Source organism: Lycium ferocissimum, chromosome 11 (genome assembly GCF_029784015.1).
Source record: "Lycium ferocissimum isolate CSIRO_LF1 chromosome 11, AGI_CSIRO_Lferr_CH_V1, whole genome shotgun sequence".
NCBI classification, from domain to species: domain Eukaryota; kingdom Viridiplantae; phylum Streptophyta; class Magnoliopsida; order Solanales; family Solanaceae; genus Lycium; species Lycium ferocissimum.
In genome coordinates, this window is record NC_081352.1 from 22,692,916 (window position 1) to 22,714,224 (window position 21,309).

Consider the following 21,309-nt stretch of genomic DNA (forward strand, 5'->3'; position numbering starts at 1 on the left):
ACGGTATATATATATATGATGATATGATGATGTGATGACATGATGATGTGATGATATGGGGATGGCGGCCAGGATGGCATATGATGATTCTATTCACCGAGTCCCTCACTAGAGGGCCGGGTACGGTATATATATATATATATGATGGCATAATGACATGATGACATGATGATATGATGATTTTATTTTCCGAGTCCCTCACTAGAGGGTCGGGACACGTTATGTATACGCATATGTACTACATGATTTTGACACGCATGATATATGATTTAAAGGCAAGTCTTTTGGATTTTTTTTTTCGGTTATTATACTTGTTTACGTAAATCCCGGTTCGGCTATGCTCTTGATTCTTGTATTCCATGCTTTGCATACTCAGTACATATTCCGTACTGACCCCCCTTTCTTCGGGGGCTGCGTTTCATGCCGCGCAGGTATATACAGATGATTAGACGGGTTCCAGCTGGATTGGCGAGCTCCATTTCCTCCCGGAGTGCTGCCGAGTCAGAGTGTTTATGTTATGTCATCTTGGTTTATGTTAGAGACTTTGCAGACAGGGTCACGTGTATATATAACATGTCAATTTTGTAAGCGGCTATGTAAGCCGATGTATCATTATGTATTATAATACGATTTCCTATGATTACGGTTTTATTTGTTTTGAGAAAGATGAAAAGTGTGTTGTTCTTTGAAAAGCTTCCATTATGTTTTATTTTCATGATTTAATGGCCCAGCATGATTATGAGTATTACGAGAGTCAGCGGGTTCGTTCGGCCCTAAGTAAGGGTCGGGTGCCCATCACGCCCTATCAGGTTAGGGTGTGACAATAATGTCAGGTTCGGGTTCGTCCCTCAGACCCCGAACATCATCCCTCTACCTTTTCTTCTTCTTCTTTTGGCCCTTGGTTGAGGGTTTTCTCTTTATCTGAGCCCGGTGTTGTGGGCTCATCCGTTGGTGCTGGTCGAGGGTACACGAAACCTTTTCCCAAACCTGAGAATCGGAAGGTTAAATAAAGAAAAGACGGAACAGAAAAATATGACAAGGATCAAGAGAAAGGAAAGGTTACCGTGGTTCTGCGCAACCCACCGGTCACGGGACAAATCTTCCCATGTCCGTTCTTCGTGGCTATGTTGGTCGATGATTGCTTCAATCCACTCAGGGAAACCCAGAATGGCATTAGGAATCCATGCTTCGGCTATAATATTGAAAAAGTCAGAAAAGAAAAAGAAAAAAATGCACGAATACACACGAAGGAAACACATCTAAGAAACTCACGTTTTGTTATTTCATTTTTCAAGAAAAGGTATGTACTCAGCCGGAATGATATCCGCGGTCTTAACCCGGACAAAATGCTCAAGCCACCCTCGGTCTCTGTCCTCGTCGACACTGGAAAGGATCGGGTTTTGGCCTCGTTTGGAGACTTTTATCACACCCTCACGAAAAATTCTCGGGCAATACAACCGAATAAAATGCGCCAATGTAAACTCTTTATTGACGTTGTTCGCCAAAAGACGAAGGCAAGCCACGATCCTCCAGATATTCGGGCTAATTTGGGCGAGGCACACATTATACGTCCAGCACATTTCGAGAATGATCGGATCAATCGAGAGGTTGAGCTTGAGAGTAAACGGATACGTATAAACGTATAGAAACCCTTCTTTATAATCGGTGATGGATTCGTCATCACCGGGAGAAAAAATTTGTACCGGATGTTTGTCCCATTCACACTCGGCCCGAACCCGAAGAAGGCGATCTTCTTTGATTGACGAGGGGTAACGTCTCACGTCGAAACCCCGATCTGATATCTGCACTGCTTTTTCAACAGCAAATTCGTGGTTATAATTAGGCTTCAACGGTATTATATCTTTAGCCGTCGGTTGAAGAGGTACTTTACCCCCTGGTTTAGAAGCAAGTTCGGCATTCGGGGAAGAAATCGAAGGTATGTTCTGGGAAGCAGAGTCGGTGTTCATTGATATTTTGATCAAGTATGAATTTATGAAGAGTAAACATGAAGATATGAAGGCTTGGGATGAAGATTTGAAGGCTAGGATGAAGATATGAAGGCCTGGGCTTGAAGATATGAAGGTCCGGCTTGAAGACTTGATGATTGAAGATAAGGAGATTTCGAGATCACGAAGCAGATAAAGCAAAGAAGCTTAGTTAAGAAAAGATGAAAGTGAAAATGCAACTGTAACTCCCTTATATAGACGGATCACCGTGACGGTTACCGAAGCCGGCCAATCGAGAAAGGACACGTGTCCGAAATTTAATGAGATGTGATTTGAAGCGACGTGACCCTGAGGCGGTTACCGAAGTTGGCCATTCGGAATGAGACACGTGGCCAAAGTCAGAAGGGCGTGACGTGAAGAGACGTTATGATTCCCGCTTATTTTCGAGGCAAGAATAAACTTATTAAGGAAGTCACCGAAAGAGTCTTTTCCACTTCCCGTTACTTCGGTGAAACTCTGATTCGGAAAGTGTGGGGACTATCTGTATACCATAAAAACCGGGTCAAGTTGTGTCCGATGGGACCGGAGTAAAAAACAGGTCTGAATGGGCGCTAACGCGTTCAACTTTGCTTCAACATCGAATGTATTTTATCGGACACGGTAGACCCGAACCTAAATGAGCACATCCGATGTAGGTCTGGATAATCAGTTATGGAGCGGCCACGCGTCACCAAACCGTTCCGCCATCTGCGCTGACAACAGTACGGGTGTCAGACCGTACAGATCAGCCTTATCCATTTTAGGGTTTTTTAGAAAGGTTTTTTTACATTGTACTAAGGCCTATTTATGATTACCTATAAATAGAAGGCTATCCCTTCCTTTTTTAGTTTGGTTTTTCATCATTCAACAACATTTTAATCAGAAAAGAGCTATAAAGATTTCTTCAAGCATTTTGGTCCGGATATAAGAAGTATCTCCAAGCCAAACCAATCCGCTGCATTGGCTAACTCTTCCTTCCCAGTTTTTCTCATTACTGTTCAATAATATTTGCTATCACTTACTAGTTTACATTATAAATTATATATATTCTATAGGACCTCTTATCATAAAAGATTAAGTTCATCCACATATCCTAGTCACTATTTACAAATTTAATTGTTGCTCACAATCCGGGGGTAAACAGTAATCTGTGATAATTCATTTAAATTCTTCTTAATTTAATATAATGTGAATTCAGTAGTATAATACATATTTTGTGCTCCTACTATGGTGGGAGCATTTTGGCGTATGAGTCCAACCACCTCAATTTTTCTGTTTCTGGCATGCTATAGTTATATTTAAAATCTTTCGACAGGGTGGGGGGCGGAGGGGGGGTGAGTACTAGTAAGTCAGATGCTTCGTGAACCATATTTAACTTTAAGACATTTCGTTACACTTTAACCACCCCATGAAGAAGGACACTCCAAACATTGATGTCTTTAAACCTTTATCTACATAGGCAGTACGGGTTTGATAGACCCCAATTATTTTGGTCAAAATTATGTATTTGTGTTAAAAAAAATATCTAATATATTAGTTTATATAGAACCTTTGCTTTTTTTAGAATTCAAAAATCATAAACTCAAAACTCTAAATTCGTCCCTTTAAATAATATTGGTCTAGTACAGACTTGAGTCGTTTACTACTTCCATGATCCATCTGTGCTTGAAGGGGCTCCACCATTGGATAGAATCATAGAAATTAGCTTTTAAATGAAAGTAAATTAAGAAAATATAAAATAAACGTAATTAGAAGATGATTCCTTTCAAATAATACTTTCTTGTTTGAACATCCCTCATCATTTCAACAAATATCGTTGTATTCTATTACCGATAACGCGGAGAATCTTGTTTAGATTATATGAAGAATAATATGGTTAACTTGCCACTAGCACAGTTCTTTTTCTTCTCCCTTTGACACCATAGACAAATACAAATGTTTGGCTACGGATCCTTCATTCACTTTAGAGATCAAAATGTAATCCAAAAAAATGCATTATTAATCCCATATTTATTTATAATTTATTAGGTGTAAGCATTCACTCCTTTTACATAAAGAAAAAAAAATCAATCTATTTCGGGCATCACGTTCATAGTTAGTCCCATTCATCCTAATTAGCCATTTCAGTTCCTTATCAAGGTCACGATTAAATCATCACTAGCTTTTATATTTTTACGATTATATTACTTCATAGCACATAAATAATTAAATAGTGTAAAGATAACGTTTATTAAATCTGTAAAGATTCACTTGCAGAAAGATTAAAAGTGCATATTTCAATTAATTATATATCACAAGAACAATCAATTTTTATTTTTTATTTTTTTTACATATCAATATCACAAATATCCCAAAAGAATTTGTTTGTGAAGAAAAAAAGAAACACTTGTTTCTTATACATCTTCTCCTTGCATCCACGAGTTGTTTCTTATACATCTTCTCCTTGCATCCACGAGTATAGTCAATCACAAACAAAAAAACCTATATCCTATATCCCACCACCCCCAACCCCCCCCCCCCCGCCCCGCTAAAAATTCAAAGAGCACTTGAATGAATGAAATACGGATAATAACCTATGTTGTTCGGAATCTTCAAGAGTAAGTGTATTTTTGGAGAATCGAACACGATATCGACGGTATTTTTGTAGGGACTCCGAGCAACATAGATAAGAACAACTCATCAAACTCTTCATCTTGATGAACACGCAGCTGGTTCCTCAGCTATAGTTTCAAGCAATGGCTTCTTTGACCTGCACATTGACAACATATTCTTGAACTCTGGTGTAGAAAACTCTTCAATATCTTCCAATTTCAACTTTGGCAGATGAATTTTCTCATATATTTTTGGCTTTGTCTCCTCTATGCATTCTGGCAAGATTTTGACTCTTTTAAAAGACACCCTTCTGGAAACAGAATTAGCAGTGAGGAACAATGCTCCTAAATCTGCTGCTGTAACCAAAGAATTCAATCTTTTCATGTGGAACATTACGTACACATTTGCCATTTCAAGATCCTCGTCAGCATTTAGTGCAGAAAATCTCCTTCCAATATGGAGAGACCTCGAGTTAACGATGAAGAAATTAGGTGTTTCCAGCATGAGCTCTGCTGCTTTGACTTGTTGATATACGTTTCGAATTTCACCATTTGGGAAAATTACCTTCATTGCTCTGGATTGCTTGTTACCAACCGGTCCTAGTAGTGTGCAAGATACATAGTTACCCATTTCAAATTGGACAAATGTTCGTTCTCAGATGGACAAATGAAACTGTCAGAAAAAATCACCGATTGTCAGGAAAAAACAAGGGAAACAAATCTTTTTTTGGAGGAACAAATCTTTTTTTGGAGGAATAAACACCCTTATCGCGTCTGGAGTTGTAGATGGCAAGGGGAAACGCCTTTCAAGTTGTTAGAAAAAACACTTTTTGTTAAAGTGAAAAACAAACTAAAAACACTTTTTGTTAAAGTGAAAAACAAACTCTTTTCTTGGGAATCTTGAACACTATGAGTATTAGAAGGTGAAAATGAACTTCAAATAAGGAAAAGATATATTTTGATTTTTTTGTTGAGAGGCAATTAAGAAGAGTTTGGCTTAAGGTGAAGGAAAGGGAGCCAGAGAATATGATTTTTGGGATTGAGAAATGAAGAAATCTCAAAATTATAGTAGCACTAATGAAGGGAATGTTGGTCAGAAAAGGATAAAAATGTGGAATAGTATATACTAGAATGAGTAGAGGCCAGTTGTAAAAAGAAGGAAAGGAAAGAAGAAACTGTGGGTATTAACCCAATTTGACAACTTGACATGCGGAGGGAGTATCAATTACTACTCTCTCCGTCGCAATTTATGCGGTACATCCACCATTTTAGTCTGTTTCAGAAAAGAAAAAATATCTTTTCAATAATTACAAATAATTTAGCTTTAAAATTTTCTTTTCATCTTTAATGAAATGATTTATATAATCACACAAATGTTAAGGACTTGCTATAGATCACGAATCTTTTTTTTTTTTTTTAAAAAAAAAATTCTTAAACCTTTGTGTCTGGCCAAACAGTGTCACATAAATTGATACCGAAGAAGTGTCATTACTTCAACAACAACAACAACATCTCTAGTGTATTTGCCGCAGATGGGATTTAGAAAGAATAGAGTGAGCGTGATCTTATCTCTGTCTCGTGAAGATAGAGAGACATAATTATCAATTACTCTATCTATCCTAATTTGAATCCGCAACTTAAATAGCACAAAAAAAAAAAGTTGAACCAAACTAGTACAAAAAAAAAAAAAGAACAGAAATAGTATTCACGCCGAATTTAGAGTGCGTAAAAGGAGAAAAAGCTACAAAAACACAGTTTTGGCCTTTCACGCACAAATTTTGTGCGTGAATGGGGTCATCCAAAAAAAAAAGGAATATTAGTAGTCACGCATGACTTTTGTGCGTTAATGTTGGGGCCTCTTTTTTTTTTTTTTTTTTTCATACTTTCCGAGCTTTTTTTTAAATACTTTAGTCATGTTTTAAAATCCCAAAATATCAATATTTTATATAAAACTTAATATCTTTTTTTTTTCTGCGTACAATAATGTCGGCTCATTACATGAAGTCCACCTAAACGTTTGGATAGTCGTTTTAGGGGTTCTAAAGTGCCCTGGCAAGTTTTGAAACTTGTAATATTTATAGGGTTTTGATTTAAGTGTTTTATTATATTTGAATGTACAAATTTAAATATTTGATTTAATAATAATTCATCCAATACGAGAGGTCTATACTAATTAAAAAATAATTCATTCCATTTAATTACAATACTAATTCAAAGCAATACAATAATAAGTAGTACACCTAAACCTTAAAATCTGTGCGTGAAAGTGAAAAAATTATATTTTACCCTTTCACGCACACTAATTAAAAAATAATTCATTCCATTTAATTACAATACTAATTCAAAGCAATACAATAATAAGTAGTACACCTAAACCTTAAAATCTGTGCGTGAAAGTGAAAAAATTATATTTTACCCTTTCACGCACAAAATGTGCGTGAAAGTGTAAAATATATTTTTCCGCTTTCACGCACAGACATTTTAAGGTTTAGGTGTACTACTTATTATTGTATTGCTTGAATTAGTATTGTAATTAAATGGAATGAATTATTTTTTAATTAGTATAGACCTCTCGTATTGGATGAATTATTATTAAATCAAATATTTAAATTTGTACATTCAAATATAATAAAACACTTAAATCAAAAACCCTATAAATATTACAAGTTTCAAAACTTGCTTCGGAGCACTTTAGAACCCCTAAAACGACGATCCAAACGTTTAGGTGGACTTCATGTAATGACGACATTATTGTACGCAAAAAAAGATATTAAGTTTTATATAAAATATTGATATTTTGGGATTTTAAAACATGACTAATCTTTGCCCAAAAAAAGTATGAAAAAAAAAACGTGATTGGAAAGCGTAACGCAAAAAAAAAAAAAAAAAGAGAGGCCCCAACATTAACGCACAAAAGTCATGCGTGACTACTAATATTCCTTTTTTTTTGATTTACCCCATTCACGCACAAAATTTGTGCGTGAAAGGCCAAAAGCAATGTTTTTAGTTTAGTCCTTTCACGCACGAAATTCGTGCGTGAATACTATATATATATTTTTTTTTTTTTTTTTTTTTTTTTGTACTAGTTTGGTTCAACTTTTTTTTTTTGTGCTATTTAAGTTGCGGATTCATCCTAATTTGTGTGACACCTTCTAAATTTCGTGATCTAAGTGAGTTCTTATTTACCGTGAATATTTTCATATTGCTTTTCAATATTTTTGGCTGGTCAATTATAATGATTTAATTTTTCACGTTCTATTTCAAAAGTTTAAAAATAATACTCACTCTGTCATAATTTAAGTGTCTTAATTTGACTTGATACAAAATTTAAAGAATAAAAAGAGACTTTTGACTCTTGTGTTTCTTAATTAAAGATGCGTGTAATATACTAAAATGTCATTTGAATCTTGCGATTTTAAACTTGTCATGTAGGATATTTAAATTATTAACTTACTAATATAAAAATGGGATAGATAAAAAAAAGTAAGACACTTAAATTAAGACGGGAGAGTAACCAAATTTATAATTAAAGTTAAAAATTTCAACTTTCAAAATCCAAACACACTATCAAGGATGAGTTGGGTACTGACTGTCAGGAATACGCGTCCGATGAAGTGGGGTTACATTTACATGTGTGATTTTGACGGAAGTCTAACCGAATGTACTTACATTCATATAGTTGCTTACCTCTACAGGAATTAAGAAATACTAGTATATCATTATCATGTTTGTTTTTTCTGTTAAATGCGTGTGGAGCCCATCTTGTCTTTGCTTATAAAAAATCACTACCTAATTTCCAAAAGAATTGTAGCAGCACCTATGATTGATTGTGTAAAGAAATATTTATACAATTATATTATTTGTATGGTAATTTCAAACCTTGAGTCGAACATGAGGAGTATATGATGTTAATGTATTTTGGATGATCCACATCTCAAGTCAGGCACCATTAAGCAAACATCTTTCCAAAAGATTTTTTAGGTGCATATGGTTAGCTGTGTAAAGAATAGTTATATAATTATATTATTTGTACGGTAATTATAGATAAATATTTATGATAAATATTATTCTTTCTATTTCAATTTATATGACATTCTTTCTTTCCTAGTCTGTTGCAAAAATGAATGTCACCTTTCTCCTTATATTTTAATAAAATGATCTATTGCTACACAAATGTCTAAGGTTTATTTAGATTATAAATTGCAAAGTCTTCTTTTTCTCTTAAACTTTGTGCCTAGTCAAACGGTGCCACATAAAACTATAGGATGACATTAGATTTAGGCTATAATAATAGTAATAATTTACATTATTAGTAGTTGCTTGTAACGGCTGCTTGCCATATGTTCATATCAAATCAAAATAAGATAAGGTCACATGGATGACTAGATTCAGAATTTTAGGATAAATTTGGACCCCTTTTTTTCTTTTTTTCTTTTCTCGTTTTCACTTATGTGGCAATTTAAAATGGTAGCATAGATAAAGTATGCTAGTGGGAGGTTCGTTATAAATACAGAACATATATGATAAGTTTGATAACAATGAGATCCTTTTGAAGCAATCTTTTAATGGAAGGCATGAATGATGGGAGCAAAGAATCTCAAACATATTATTCTCTCTTAACTAATATGATTGTGACAAACAAACCAGAAAATCTTTATCAACTTAACCGATGTTGCAGCAAAGAAAAAGATATTTGATGCAATAAGCACGAAGTGCGTCTTTCAACCAAACGTAAGAGAAGTACAATATATTGGCAGCGCAAGATGCGCATTAAGTTACCTAGTTTATCGGAATCAGTACTTTCGACGCAAAATATAAAAATATGTGCAAAAATCCACTCAAATTGAAATAAATAGTACTTCCTCTGTCCTAATTTATGTGATACACTTTCTTTTTTAGTCTGTTCAAAAAATAATGATACATTTCTATATTTAGAAATAGCGTAAATTAAAATTTTCCTTTTACTCTTAATGAAATGATTTACAATCACACAAATATGCATGACTTATTATAGAACACGAGTTTCAATTTTTTTTCTTTCTTCCTTAAACTCTATTTCAAGTCAAACCATAACACATAAATATGAACCTATAACTTTAAAAAAAATATAATGGATGCACTATTAAGAATCTCAAATGTTGAACCCATAAAATTTAAATTCCGAATGTGTCTATTCCTCCACCCAGGGAGACTAAATCACATGAGAAAATTTAAGCAACCACAACCTCAAAAGTGCGTGCTAATTGCAAAAGCGGATTCAACGTTTAAACTTTAGGGGTTCAATCTTTTAAGATTCTTAGTTGAACTCATTGAATTTTAAAATTTATGGGTTCATACCTACTATTTATTACAATTTTAATAAATTTTTGCATCGCGTTGAAAGTTAGAGGTTTAATTGAACCCCACCTTTGTTGCTACATACGCCCCTGGCTGTTTGCATATTCTACACTTAGGGTGTATTTGATAGGCAAAAAAATGTTTTCCACAAAAACTAACTTTATAACAGTGGCTTATTCTGCTCCATGAGTCTATGCTGTTTGGAGAGATCAGAATAAAAGGACAAATGAACACCCTTCTGACATATCTACAAATTAAGCAAAACTTAAGATCCAAGCATAATCATATAATGATGAAAGCTCCCTTCATATTCAGTCGATTGCACATTTATAGTTGAACGAAATAGGAGGAGTGAATTGTACTCTTCCCTCCAAGCTGTTCCACCAATGCCTATAAATATTCTATAGATCTAAGACATGTCACCACATTCTTCTGAAGGCAGAAAAGGTAAAGCCTTAAAGCAAAAGACCTATGGTATGGTAAAGAACTATAATATCAGATTCTTTTATAACCATCTGGTGTTCGATACTTACTGTCTCAATTAAAACATTTTCTGTTAAGAATTTTTTTAACTTCCGAGATTGGAATTTCATTCATCGAGCCACATCCTTTGATATGCTTGAGCTTAATAAACTTATTTTTCATTTTTTATAATCATCTAAAATTCGATATTTATGGGCTCTCAATTAAAGCGCTTTATACAAGGGATGTTGAGAAATGTTATATTGACAATGAGGTGACATAAGGACTTAACTGTAGAAGCTTGAGAAAGTAATTATGTGACATCAGTAACAGTTAGTAAGTTAAGTTTATTAGAAGTAGTTAAAGTTAGTTTAGAACTAACATACATAGATGTGTACAACAGTTAGGTATTCAGTCATTTTGTAACCATCTTCATTTTCTGAGGTAAGAAAATCTCTCCAAAATTCTCTCTTCTCTACTTTCAGATTTTCATTAACATAGATTTTAATATGATATCAGAGTTAAGTGAACGCAAGAATAAAGACGATAACTTTTTTTGAAGCAACACGGTGAACATTTTGAAGATTGATTATTTGTGTGTTTTGAGCAATGGTGAACCCTAATTGACAACTAGATTCATTCCTTAATAATAATCAAAATCTTCTGTTTTATTGTATCCATTCGATACTCTTGGATCCTCGCTAGTTTCTATTCAGATGATTGGAGCTGAGAATTATGTTGTTTGGAGTAGGGCGATCCGGATCTCCTTAATTGTGAGCCAACAACAAATTGGAAATTATCAGTGACAGTTGTACTAAAAGTCAATGCGAGATGGAAGAGCTAAGCGAGGAATGAAAGCGTGCTAATGATGTTGTCCTAATTAACTAGCCAGATTATGAACATTGTCTCGAAAGATTTACTAAGTGATATAATCTATGCTAGTAACACACATCACGACCCAAATCACGGGTCATGATGGCACCTACACTATCCCCACTGGTAGGCGAACCATCCCTAAAAATAATTACTTCTTTTAAGAAATCAAGTGCGGAATTTAAATGTATAAATACAATTCAAAAGTGATATAACATAAACAACGCTGAAGAATAACTTGATCTTTAAATTTCCCAAAACTTGGTCTTAACTTGTACAAAAATTTCTAGAGGAAATATTTAATTTGAAAGTAAAGTACAGGCTAAAATTGGATACGACTTCTATTTGTGGATAAGAAATAACAGAAGGCTTGAGAAGAGACTCTGGGCCGCAGGACCCTCTAACAGCTCACCCAAACGTCTCTAATGAATGCCTCAGAAATATTAGCAAAGCCACGAACGATAACCTGAACCGACCCTACACCCTAAAAGGAATGCAACAAGAGTAGTATGAGTACAAACACATATACTCGTAGGTATCATAGGCCTACAACGATTAGATGACGCATGTTATGATTCACTTTTACGCGGGAGCATAAAAGCTACTAAAAGGTTGTTGATGTGCCGTGAAATTATGACACATTTGATGCTTTTTAACTCTAAGTTTTACTCGTTTTCAAGTGAGTTTTGTCAGTTTGATGTGTTTTGTGTATGTTGCAGGTATTTAGAAGTTGGAAGGCAAAAAAAGTTGAAAACAAGGAATTTTGAAGACAAGGCACTGCTATGCACTTGTACGGACCGTCAACATGCTCGACGGTCCACCAAGCATGTCGTTGATCTGCCCTGAGTGAAAGTTCAGAGACTGTGCAAACTTGATGCAAAAGGACGGGAAGGTTAATGGACCGTCAACATGATCGACGGTCCGTCGATGTACATCGACGGTTGAGGTTCTGCAGCTTGATTTTGTCATCAGATCGTCGAAGTGCACTGTCGTTACTCGACGGTATCGTCAATGTGCAAAGACGGTTCATCGAGTTGCAAGCCGACCTGGGCAGGATTAGTTTTATTAATTCCAAGTTTTGGACTTGTATAAATACCTAATTAGGTTTTATTTTTCAGACATCTTGAGTTTAAGACTTGTATTGAGCACTTGTGAGTTCTTAGTACTTTTCAAGGGTTTCAAGACTATTCTATTTCGTTTATCTTCAATTCTCTTTGTAAGTTCAAACAACAATTACAATTACAATGTCTTGCATTGTTATCAATTCCATGAGTAGCTAAATTCCCTAATAAAGTTATGGACCCAAGAATGGGTGTTGTGCACATGGGTTTCTAGTTGTGATATATGCATAATGGGTTGTTAGGGTTTGTTAGTTCTTCGTTATTCATTGTTAGTTGATGGTTGCAAACATTAGCTTACGCCGTAAACCTTGATTTATTTGGGAAAATAATTAGGGTTTGGTAGGAACTAATAACAAGAACTCAAGGCTTTAAACCTTGTTTCATAAATTCACTTAGGAATAAGAGGAATTTTCTTGGCATAATTAATCGTTCTTCATATAAACTCTTTTGTATTTGGGAAAATCATAAAGAGATATTGTTCTTAATTATGGGGAAATACTAGGAACTCCATTAGAGATTAAGTGCACTCATACAACGATCCGTTAGAAGTATATCATATTAGAACCCTACGCATTGCATTCATCTGGCGGGGATAAAACCTTGGTTTCTTTTACCATACATTACAATATAAAGAAATTAGTTAGCAATTATTCATAAACAACCAACTTTCTACAAATTCATTGGAGTAAGACATTAGACTTAAATAAAGCATTCTACGATTTTAGTAACCTTTTCACACCGCATTCCCTGTGGGATTCGAACCCAACCTTGTTGGGGTACTATATTTGACATTGTCCGCTTTACGCTAATAAAAGGTGTAATTTGAGCGTATCAGTTGTTGGTGCTCTAATTGGATTTTAGTATTTTAGAGTGGCCAACTAATTTATTAAGGAAAACTAGGAAAAACGGGTTTATTCAAACAAGAGAAAAATCCTTTTAGACCAGAGTTTGAGGTAAGGGTTCTGGTGATCCCCTAGGGAAGGTTTTAAGCACCCTGGTATTAAGGATCCGTAGAATACGATTGACCTACGAGCTTCAATGTGTGATTATTGTATTATTTGGTTTAAAATGTTTAGGTTTCTGCAAAATGTCATTTAATCATGTCATAACTTTCAAGGAAAATTTTGGCGAAAAGTCCCCTTAGAAAAGGGGGTTTTGGGTTAAAAAAAAAAATCCACGTAAGTGTTTAACTCACTTTATTGCAGGACTATGACGCACCTGGGATTTCTCCCGAGTAGAGCCACTATTGTTTTAGTCCTAATAAAATGGGCTTAGTTCTTACGGGTTTTATTATACGTATATAGAAAATATGGAGTATACCTCCGATTTTTATGCGCGCGCACACAGACACACATTTATAAAATATAAGTTTTATTTGTCAAGTCTAATTTCATCATTGAAGCCCAGAAGGTCAAAAAGTATCCCAAGTCCAGATCCACCCTTCCTCAAATTAGGTCCAACAAGTTTTTTTTTTTTTTTTTTTTTTCTAGTCCAAAATAAGTTCTGGGCTTCTAGGTCCAAAGTAACTTTATTTCCCTCAAAATCTCATACAAGTTCAAATCTAGTTTTCCAATTTATCCGAACTGGCTCAAGTCCAAAAATCCGCAATTTGTTCCTTGGCATACACAAGGTTACAAATTTTGAAATCAATTTATTTCCCAATTCAGTTCTCTACTTTTTGAAGCTAAATTACCCGACAGTTTCATTGTCTAAACCACGGGCTTGAGGCCAAAACTTGTCACTTATTAGTTCAAAGCTCCATTTCGTATTGATCCAGTTTTATACTTAGCCAAAATCCCATTTTTATCATTTTACAACTAATCATACCATTAAACCAATTTTAGAACTTTAAATCAAATAAAGTTTCTTATTTTATACTAAGTTAATAGTTGACCTTGTTCAAAAATGTTTTTTTCGGATCGACTTTCCTAAACAATACTAAGCGTTTTCCTAAGTTCTACATCCTCATGGGTTTCAATAATCATCAAGTGTTTTACAAATACATTTACATAAATAATGAATATAAAAGCAAAGTTTAGATTGGTGGACCTACCTAAGCACACCAGTTAGCTATTTTCACCCATAGCTGGGCCTTCACCATTTTTTTTACCCATGATTTAGCCTCCATGCAAATATTAGCTTCCCTTTTTCTCATACGGACTCGATGAAGAAAGGTGGTTGGGCTCTTGGCCTAACATGTTTGTGCAAGGATGGCCCGAATTTCCCCAAAAGGAGTTTCACATGCAACACATATGGATAAAGATTAGTAACTAGCCTTAGTACTTGAACAATATGGGATTAAAAGAAATTGCAATAAACAAAGCAGGCAAACACATAAAACTAAAGAAATAAAGCAAACATGCCTCGGCTAGATAATACACGGATCAGAGTTCAAGACCCAAACAAAACTATTGAAGCAGAACTAAATAGACTGGGCTCAATATATATCAAGTTTAACATATCGCAAAGGCCAAAAAAATATAAAAATGAAGCAAGCCCAAGAAAGAGATCTTAATAGTAGTCTATAAAATAAAGTGATACATGTTACATATACATAGTATACTAGCTCCTATACACTGAATGTACATAATGTTGAATATAAACTGCATATTTGAGTACATTCCTTTATATACCTCAAAAAACCAATCGCACAAATGAAGAAAACAGGAAGAGGGAATCATGATTAGCATATTCAAGACCTAGAAGGTATCAACAAGCAGGATCAAAGCAACAATAAGCAATGTACAGGTGCAATATTTCATGATATACAGATCCGAGGTCCAACAAAGAACTATAACAGCTAAGGTATAATATGGGACATGCTCTCAACTGATTCACGAGATGCTTACAAACAAGACAGTGACCAGGTTCAGAAAGGGATCACATAGCATGCATTTGGTATATTTTTACCAATCATTCAACACAGACTTCACAGAATAACCACATGGATCACAGATGCTGCAAGCTAAGTTTTAGAATCCTTTTAGCCCTTTTGGACACACTCTGAGACTTAGTATATTAAACCAGTTAATCAGAGCACATAGCAAACTTCACAATAGAGTGATTAGAGGGACGTACAACGGTCATGGTCACTTATCAAGCCAAGTGGTATGTCACAAACTCAAGTACATATCTTATATTTTTGCAAACAAGGTCATAAAAGAACATACACAAGGTTTTAGTCACTTTTTAAATCAGGCAAATACCCTTTTAGTATTAAAGAGGCAATTTTTTAAATCTAATAACACAGAGGTTCCTTTTTATCAGCAGAATCTTAGGAATACAACATTAAACTCAAGCAACAACTACAAAGAGAACAACGTCGTTACATTAAAATAGGGGTCCTAAATGACTTTAAACATTTGAACAGGATATAGACATGCTTCAAGTACCACATCAATTTTCTAGGCTGATCATGAATCAAATAGGGAGTTAAATGTACCGGTCACGCAGTCCAAACGAAATACTCATGCACTGCTTTAACATTCGCATAGGTTATATTGAACCAACCAAACACACATAAGTGGAAATTTAGCACAAACAGTCAATAAGATGATCAAATATAGGTAGTTTAGACTTAGTTAGCATGCTTAACAGATTTTAAGTCAATTAGCAGGTGTTCTAACAAAGGAACCACAAAGATTCAAGCTTTAAAATGACATATGAAGACTAGACCGTGCACAAAACTAAAACACATTTACATGGCATTGTTTACGCCAACCAAATGAGATGTGAGTCAAACAACATGGATACCAAGCAAGATTTAAACAGTTCATAACATGATTAAGCTCAACAAGGCAAGCAGGAAGAAAAAATGGGCTGGACACTCAACACTTAGCATATTTAAACATTTATAGTACTTGTGTCCTACTTAATTAGAACATAAGACTACATAAATGCATTAATAGGCTATAAATATGATTATATTACATGCCATAAAGAATAGTAGAGCGGAACAAAGCTAACATATGCTGATAGTCAAACTTAGAACTAACAGTATATTAAATCAAGTCATTATCTACTTTATTGATCCATTAGGCCAACCAAACCATAAATAAGGTATGCTTAACTGAAACAAATTAAGTCAATACTATCCTATAAACATGCTTATTTAAAAAGACTAAGCTAACTTACTACATAAATATCTTAACTAAACAGGTTTAAGCCAGCTAAACACAACACATGCTTGACTACATAGACTAAACTAAATAAACAACTTTTACTAACAAACTAATTAACAAATAAACACGTGAACAGGCTTAGTTGAGCTAAAATAACATCAACACACAAACACCGATAGCTTAAAACTAAAAGTGCAAAAAATGAAAAGGAGAGGGAATTACCTCTTTGATGCGCAACCTAGTGTCGAGAATGAACTTGGAGATTCCTTTGCTCCTCAAATCCCAACTCAGCCAACACACAGAAGAAAAGAATTAAAATTTTAAACTTAATCGAAAATTAAAGGTCTTAAGCATAAATTTCTAGATACCCTAGGTATTCGATTTTTGAATATGCAGAGTGATATTCGTTCTCCAGTCTACCTTTTTTTTTTTTTTTTTTTTTTTTTGTAAAATACAAGTTGGGGGTTCTATTTATAGAACACCAATTCCTCAAAGCCTAGTTTTCAAACGATGTGGGAGTTTTGCAAATTTACCATTGCATCTCTCAATACCAACATCTACTGCTAGGAATCGAGTAAATCACCAAATTAAGGGTCAGATTTGACTCGAATCGAAGTCAATCTGTGGGGTTCTTCATGAACCAATAATAATCGAGTAATCAAAATCAAACAAAATAAAACCCATTAAGGATTCGCAGAGCTTTTGACCGTTGTTACACAGAAAAGCAAGAAAAAATAGAGAGAGGGGAGGGATTATATCTCGTTTGGTTGAGTTGTGGTAGAAAGAGGGTGAAGCATTAATTGTTTTGTCCTAAATGGTTGAGCACGCGCTGTAAAAAGCAAAAGCGTACTGTGATTTTTCCATAAACATCGATGACAAGGAGAGAGAGAGAGGCGAGAAGACCATGGCGGCTAGGGTTTCCTTCAAAGAAAACCCTTTCTCCTCTCTTACGGGTTGTTTGGTATGAAAGAAAGGTATCAGGGTATTACCCCCCCCCCCCCTTTAAACTGAGATTAGGTTGGGTCTGGTCCGAATTGGACTGGGCCTGACCAAGAAAAATAAGGGGAAAGGGAGCCTGGTTCGATATATACATGATATACATATGGGTATATGTATATACATGTATATATCTGTGTATACATGTATACGGGGAGGGGTACACATGCAACATTTAACAAGTGGTCATAAATTGAAACAAGGTCCATCAATTAATTATTTCAATCAAGACCATAGTATAACTAATTGGCCGAGTAAAGGTTCAAATTTGCAAAATTTACTTAAACCATGAAATAGATTATTGCAATTATGGCCATACTTAATTCAATCAACCGTTAAGAGCTAATTATGCATCAATGATCTTATTGATTTTCAACCATGAACTTGGTCATTTCAATTATGGCCACATTTAGTCTAATTAAAACAATTAAAGTTAATTTGCGACAATGGGCTTAATTGAATTTAAACCATGAATTTAGTTATTTCAATTATGGTCAAAATTAAACCAATTAAATGATTAAGGGATAATTTTGAAATAATGACCTTAATTGACTTAGACCACAGAATTGGTTTTCAATTAAGGCCATAATTTACAACAATTGATCATTTCAATTGTAGCCACTATTAATCACATAAATAAAAAAAATTATGGAATTAACCACAATTGAACACTCAATTAATTTAATATGCAAAGATTAAAAATTGAGGGGCAAAAAATGATTAATTCATTTAACTAATCAAATTCCTTGAACTAAACAGAGTAAGATACTTGCCAATCAATTTTTGGTAACTTGAACAATTAAAATAAATAATTGTTGTAAGTAGTTTTTCTCTTGGTTAGATTTAGCAAATATTATAATATTTGTAATAATACGTAAAAATATGTAAATTAATTTCCAAATGATTTATACTATTATAGAAATTATTTTACCAAATGAAATGATAAAATATCATATGAGTAATTTTATAAAAATCATTTTAACTTCTAAAAATACATATTTCACTCTGTTAATATCCAAGGACTCTGGGTAATTAAAATAAATTATGTGACGTCAAAAATTAGGTGTCAACAATGCATATAAATGAGCAAAAATAAACAGGTAAAGCAGATAAGCAATCAAGCACAGTCACTAAACATGTTTGGCTAGCGATTCACAACAAATAAAGGCACAATGACTCATTATTCTCAGAGCATAGGCCTAGGAGTAATCTCTAACCCTCAAGTCCATCACATTTCTAAATAAAAGAATCTTGCAGATAAGCAACAACTCAATAAGTCATCAACAAGAATTAAATGAAGAAATGCATCAAGTAACAACCAATAATAGATGAATGATTGATGCTATGCAATGTAATGGAAACGTCTCCATAGCCATGACCCATGAGGGACCCACAAGTCCATGTACACTCTCTCGCTCTGGTATATGACATTGGATCACAAGCACTCATCTTGCTCCGGTAAAGACCTCGGATGACGGCTCTCATCTCTCTTTTACGCTCTCCAGCAAAGACCTCGAAGGCAACACTCTCTCACTTACCATCATTTCAAAACCACAATCATATCATATCAATAATGAAAATGGAATGCAATGCCAATGCATGAAATCAACTCAATTGTACCGCAATCTCATAGGGAATAGAAGACAAGCTAATGCCAGGAAATTAATATGCACTAAATCACTCACCACAACTCCAATCATAAAATCAGTAATACATATCAAGAGTGCGAATTCGACCAGACATCATTATATAAATTCTTCTCTAGTAATGAATCATAGCAAATATCAAGAAACAATGCACACCAACCCTAGTCATAATCTATGGAAAATATGGCGACAAGCCCACATAACAACTGACAATACCAACCTAATTTGGAATTTACCTCCACACCATACCCAAAGGCCTATCATGCTTTCCCTGCCAACAACTATTATATAAATATGCTTCGCTAATAGGAGTCTAGACATAAGTAGACAGTAGCCTACCTCTAAGTCGAACAGGAGCCACGAGCCATCCATCTTGAGCTTCTGACCCTTTTTGGAGCGCATCCTAACAAGCCATGGTCTAGTCAAATAAATATTTTATATAAGCAAACGAGTCTACAAATACCCACGTTACTTTACTCCTAAAAGGACTCGAAAACGACCTTTAGAAAAATGACATCGGGCCCACAAGGGCAAAATCTGAACTTTTTAGCAAAATTAGTCTACTCGAAGCTCAAACAATCGACAACCTAATTCTCACACATTTCTAACCCCAAATTAGCTTATTCCTCTAATCTACCCAAACCCCCAATTTCAAGAAAACCATAAATTAACCCACTTGAAAATCCGTATTACAAGTCGAAGTTGGATTTGGAAATAACTTATCCAAGCTAAATCATATGCTTTCCTCCCAAAATAATCCTCTAGAGGTCATAGACTCTCTTTAAAAAACAAGCTCCCACCATGAAAACCTTTACTAATCTAAGATGAAATCACAAAACAAGAATAGGGAACTTACCCCCAAATGAACCACCTTGGTATATGTTTGGAGTGAATGAGGCTCGAGTTTGGAAACAAGGGATTAAAGGGTTTTTTGTGGGTGATTTCGACGATCTAATCCCAAAATGGAGAAATAAATATCGCTACGCGACCTCGCTTCCATAGACTGAGGCTTACAGAGGTGAAAGTCATTAACTTTTCCATTTTCTGCAGAGGCGGAGGAAGCAATGCAGATGCGAGGAAGCAATGCAGATGCGGGCTGTCAGGTGTGGCCCGCTATTCGTAAGTGCGATGCACTTGTACCAGAAAATATTAGGTCTTCCACTAACTCCCAGAAATCGACTATAGTTCAATCATTACTCGCTAATTTCAAATAGACTATTCTTCAATCCCGAAACAAATTATGACTCACCGATTACCTCGGGAACCACACTACCTATCCCTACGAGTTAAATAATACCGAAAAGAAAATACAAGAAGGTTATTTCTTGGAAAAAGAGAAAAATGTCTATAAGTGCTAAACCGGTTGTTACATTCAATGCCAATTAAACAACCATTCATCCTCGAACGGAAGGTAGCGAAAGAAAGGTACGTAAATCGGTAGAGAGTCGGGAAATATTACCGCGCATACCAGCCTTGGTCTCTCAAGTAATACCACCCTCAAACGCATCAAACTAACTAACCAGAGGATGACACCTCCCATCGTACTGAAATTCAAGGGTAACAGGCCTCTATTCGTGTAATAATTTTCATCGAGAGTAAATGCTGCCAAGGATCAGTCTGTTCCCGGGAACACCCAAATTGAATATATGTATGATGAAATCATAACTCCTAGAAATGGAAGTGAACACACTATTTCTGCTCGAATGATTGGAATTAGTACTCCATGATATTGGGTAAATTCCCAAACGTAGGTCCTTACTATCTCCTCCAATTTGTAGGCAATTTGAATCAGAAGGTAAACACATTCTTGGTTAATCATACCCATGGTGACCCAAATGGTATCGAGTTGTCCAACAGTCTTTGGTAACTCCGTCATGATATCCATGGCTATCCTCTTTCCTCCGATAATTCCTCCGCAAATCACAATACACCTTCGCAGTGTCGGAAGTGATGGAAGGTCTAGAACGGTGAACTCCTTCTGTAAATGATTCGTTGTGCATCCTTATCTGTCAAGCTCCCGCCGTTGAGAATCGCTTACTTTTCCCGGATGATAAGGAACGATAATGTCAAATTCAAAAAACTCGACCTACCCATGCTGTCTCGAATTAATATCTCGCTGGTTGGACACACGACAGTAATTACGATGGTCTGAAAATATGTCCCAGGGACCTTCATAA

At 35.0% G+C, this 21,309-nt stretch overlaps 1 protein-coding gene and 1 long non-coding RNA gene across 4 annotated transcripts; both read right to left on the reverse strand.

The window, feature by feature from the left end:
- Nucleotides 1–4,235: 4,235 nt before the first annotated feature.
- LOC132036917 (uncharacterized) lies at nt 4,236–5,312 on the reverse strand. Its single transcript, XM_059427333.1, has 2 exons — nt 4,404–5,312; nt 4,236–4,370 (listed from the first exon to the last, which is right to left on the reverse strand). The coding sequence occupies exon 1, from the start codon at nt 5,205–5,207 to the stop codon at nt 4,674–4,676; it is 534 nt and encodes a 177-aa protein (XP_059283316.1). The 5' UTR covers nt 5,208–5,312; the 3' UTR covers nt 4,236–4,370; nt 4,404–4,673.
- A 4,466-nt stretch (nt 5,313–9,778) lies between these two features.
- On the reverse strand, nt 9,779–17,448 carry LOC132037655 (uncharacterized). 3 transcript variants are annotated; one of them, XR_009409952.1, is made up of 3 exons: nt 16,713–17,427; nt 14,423–14,560; nt 9,779–10,303 (listed from the first exon to the last, which is right to left on the reverse strand). It is a non-coding gene; the product is annotated as an uncharacterized LOC132037655 (long non-coding RNA). The 3 variants fall into 3 exon arrangements; XR_009409951.1 differs by lacking the exon at nt 9,779–10,303 and adding an exon at nt 11,544–11,725 and having other exon boundaries at nt 16,713–17,424; XR_009409950.1 differs by lacking the exon at nt 9,779–10,303 and having other exon boundaries at nt 13,707–14,560; nt 16,713–17,448.
- Between the last annotated feature and the right edge of the window lie 3,861 nt (nt 17,449–21,309).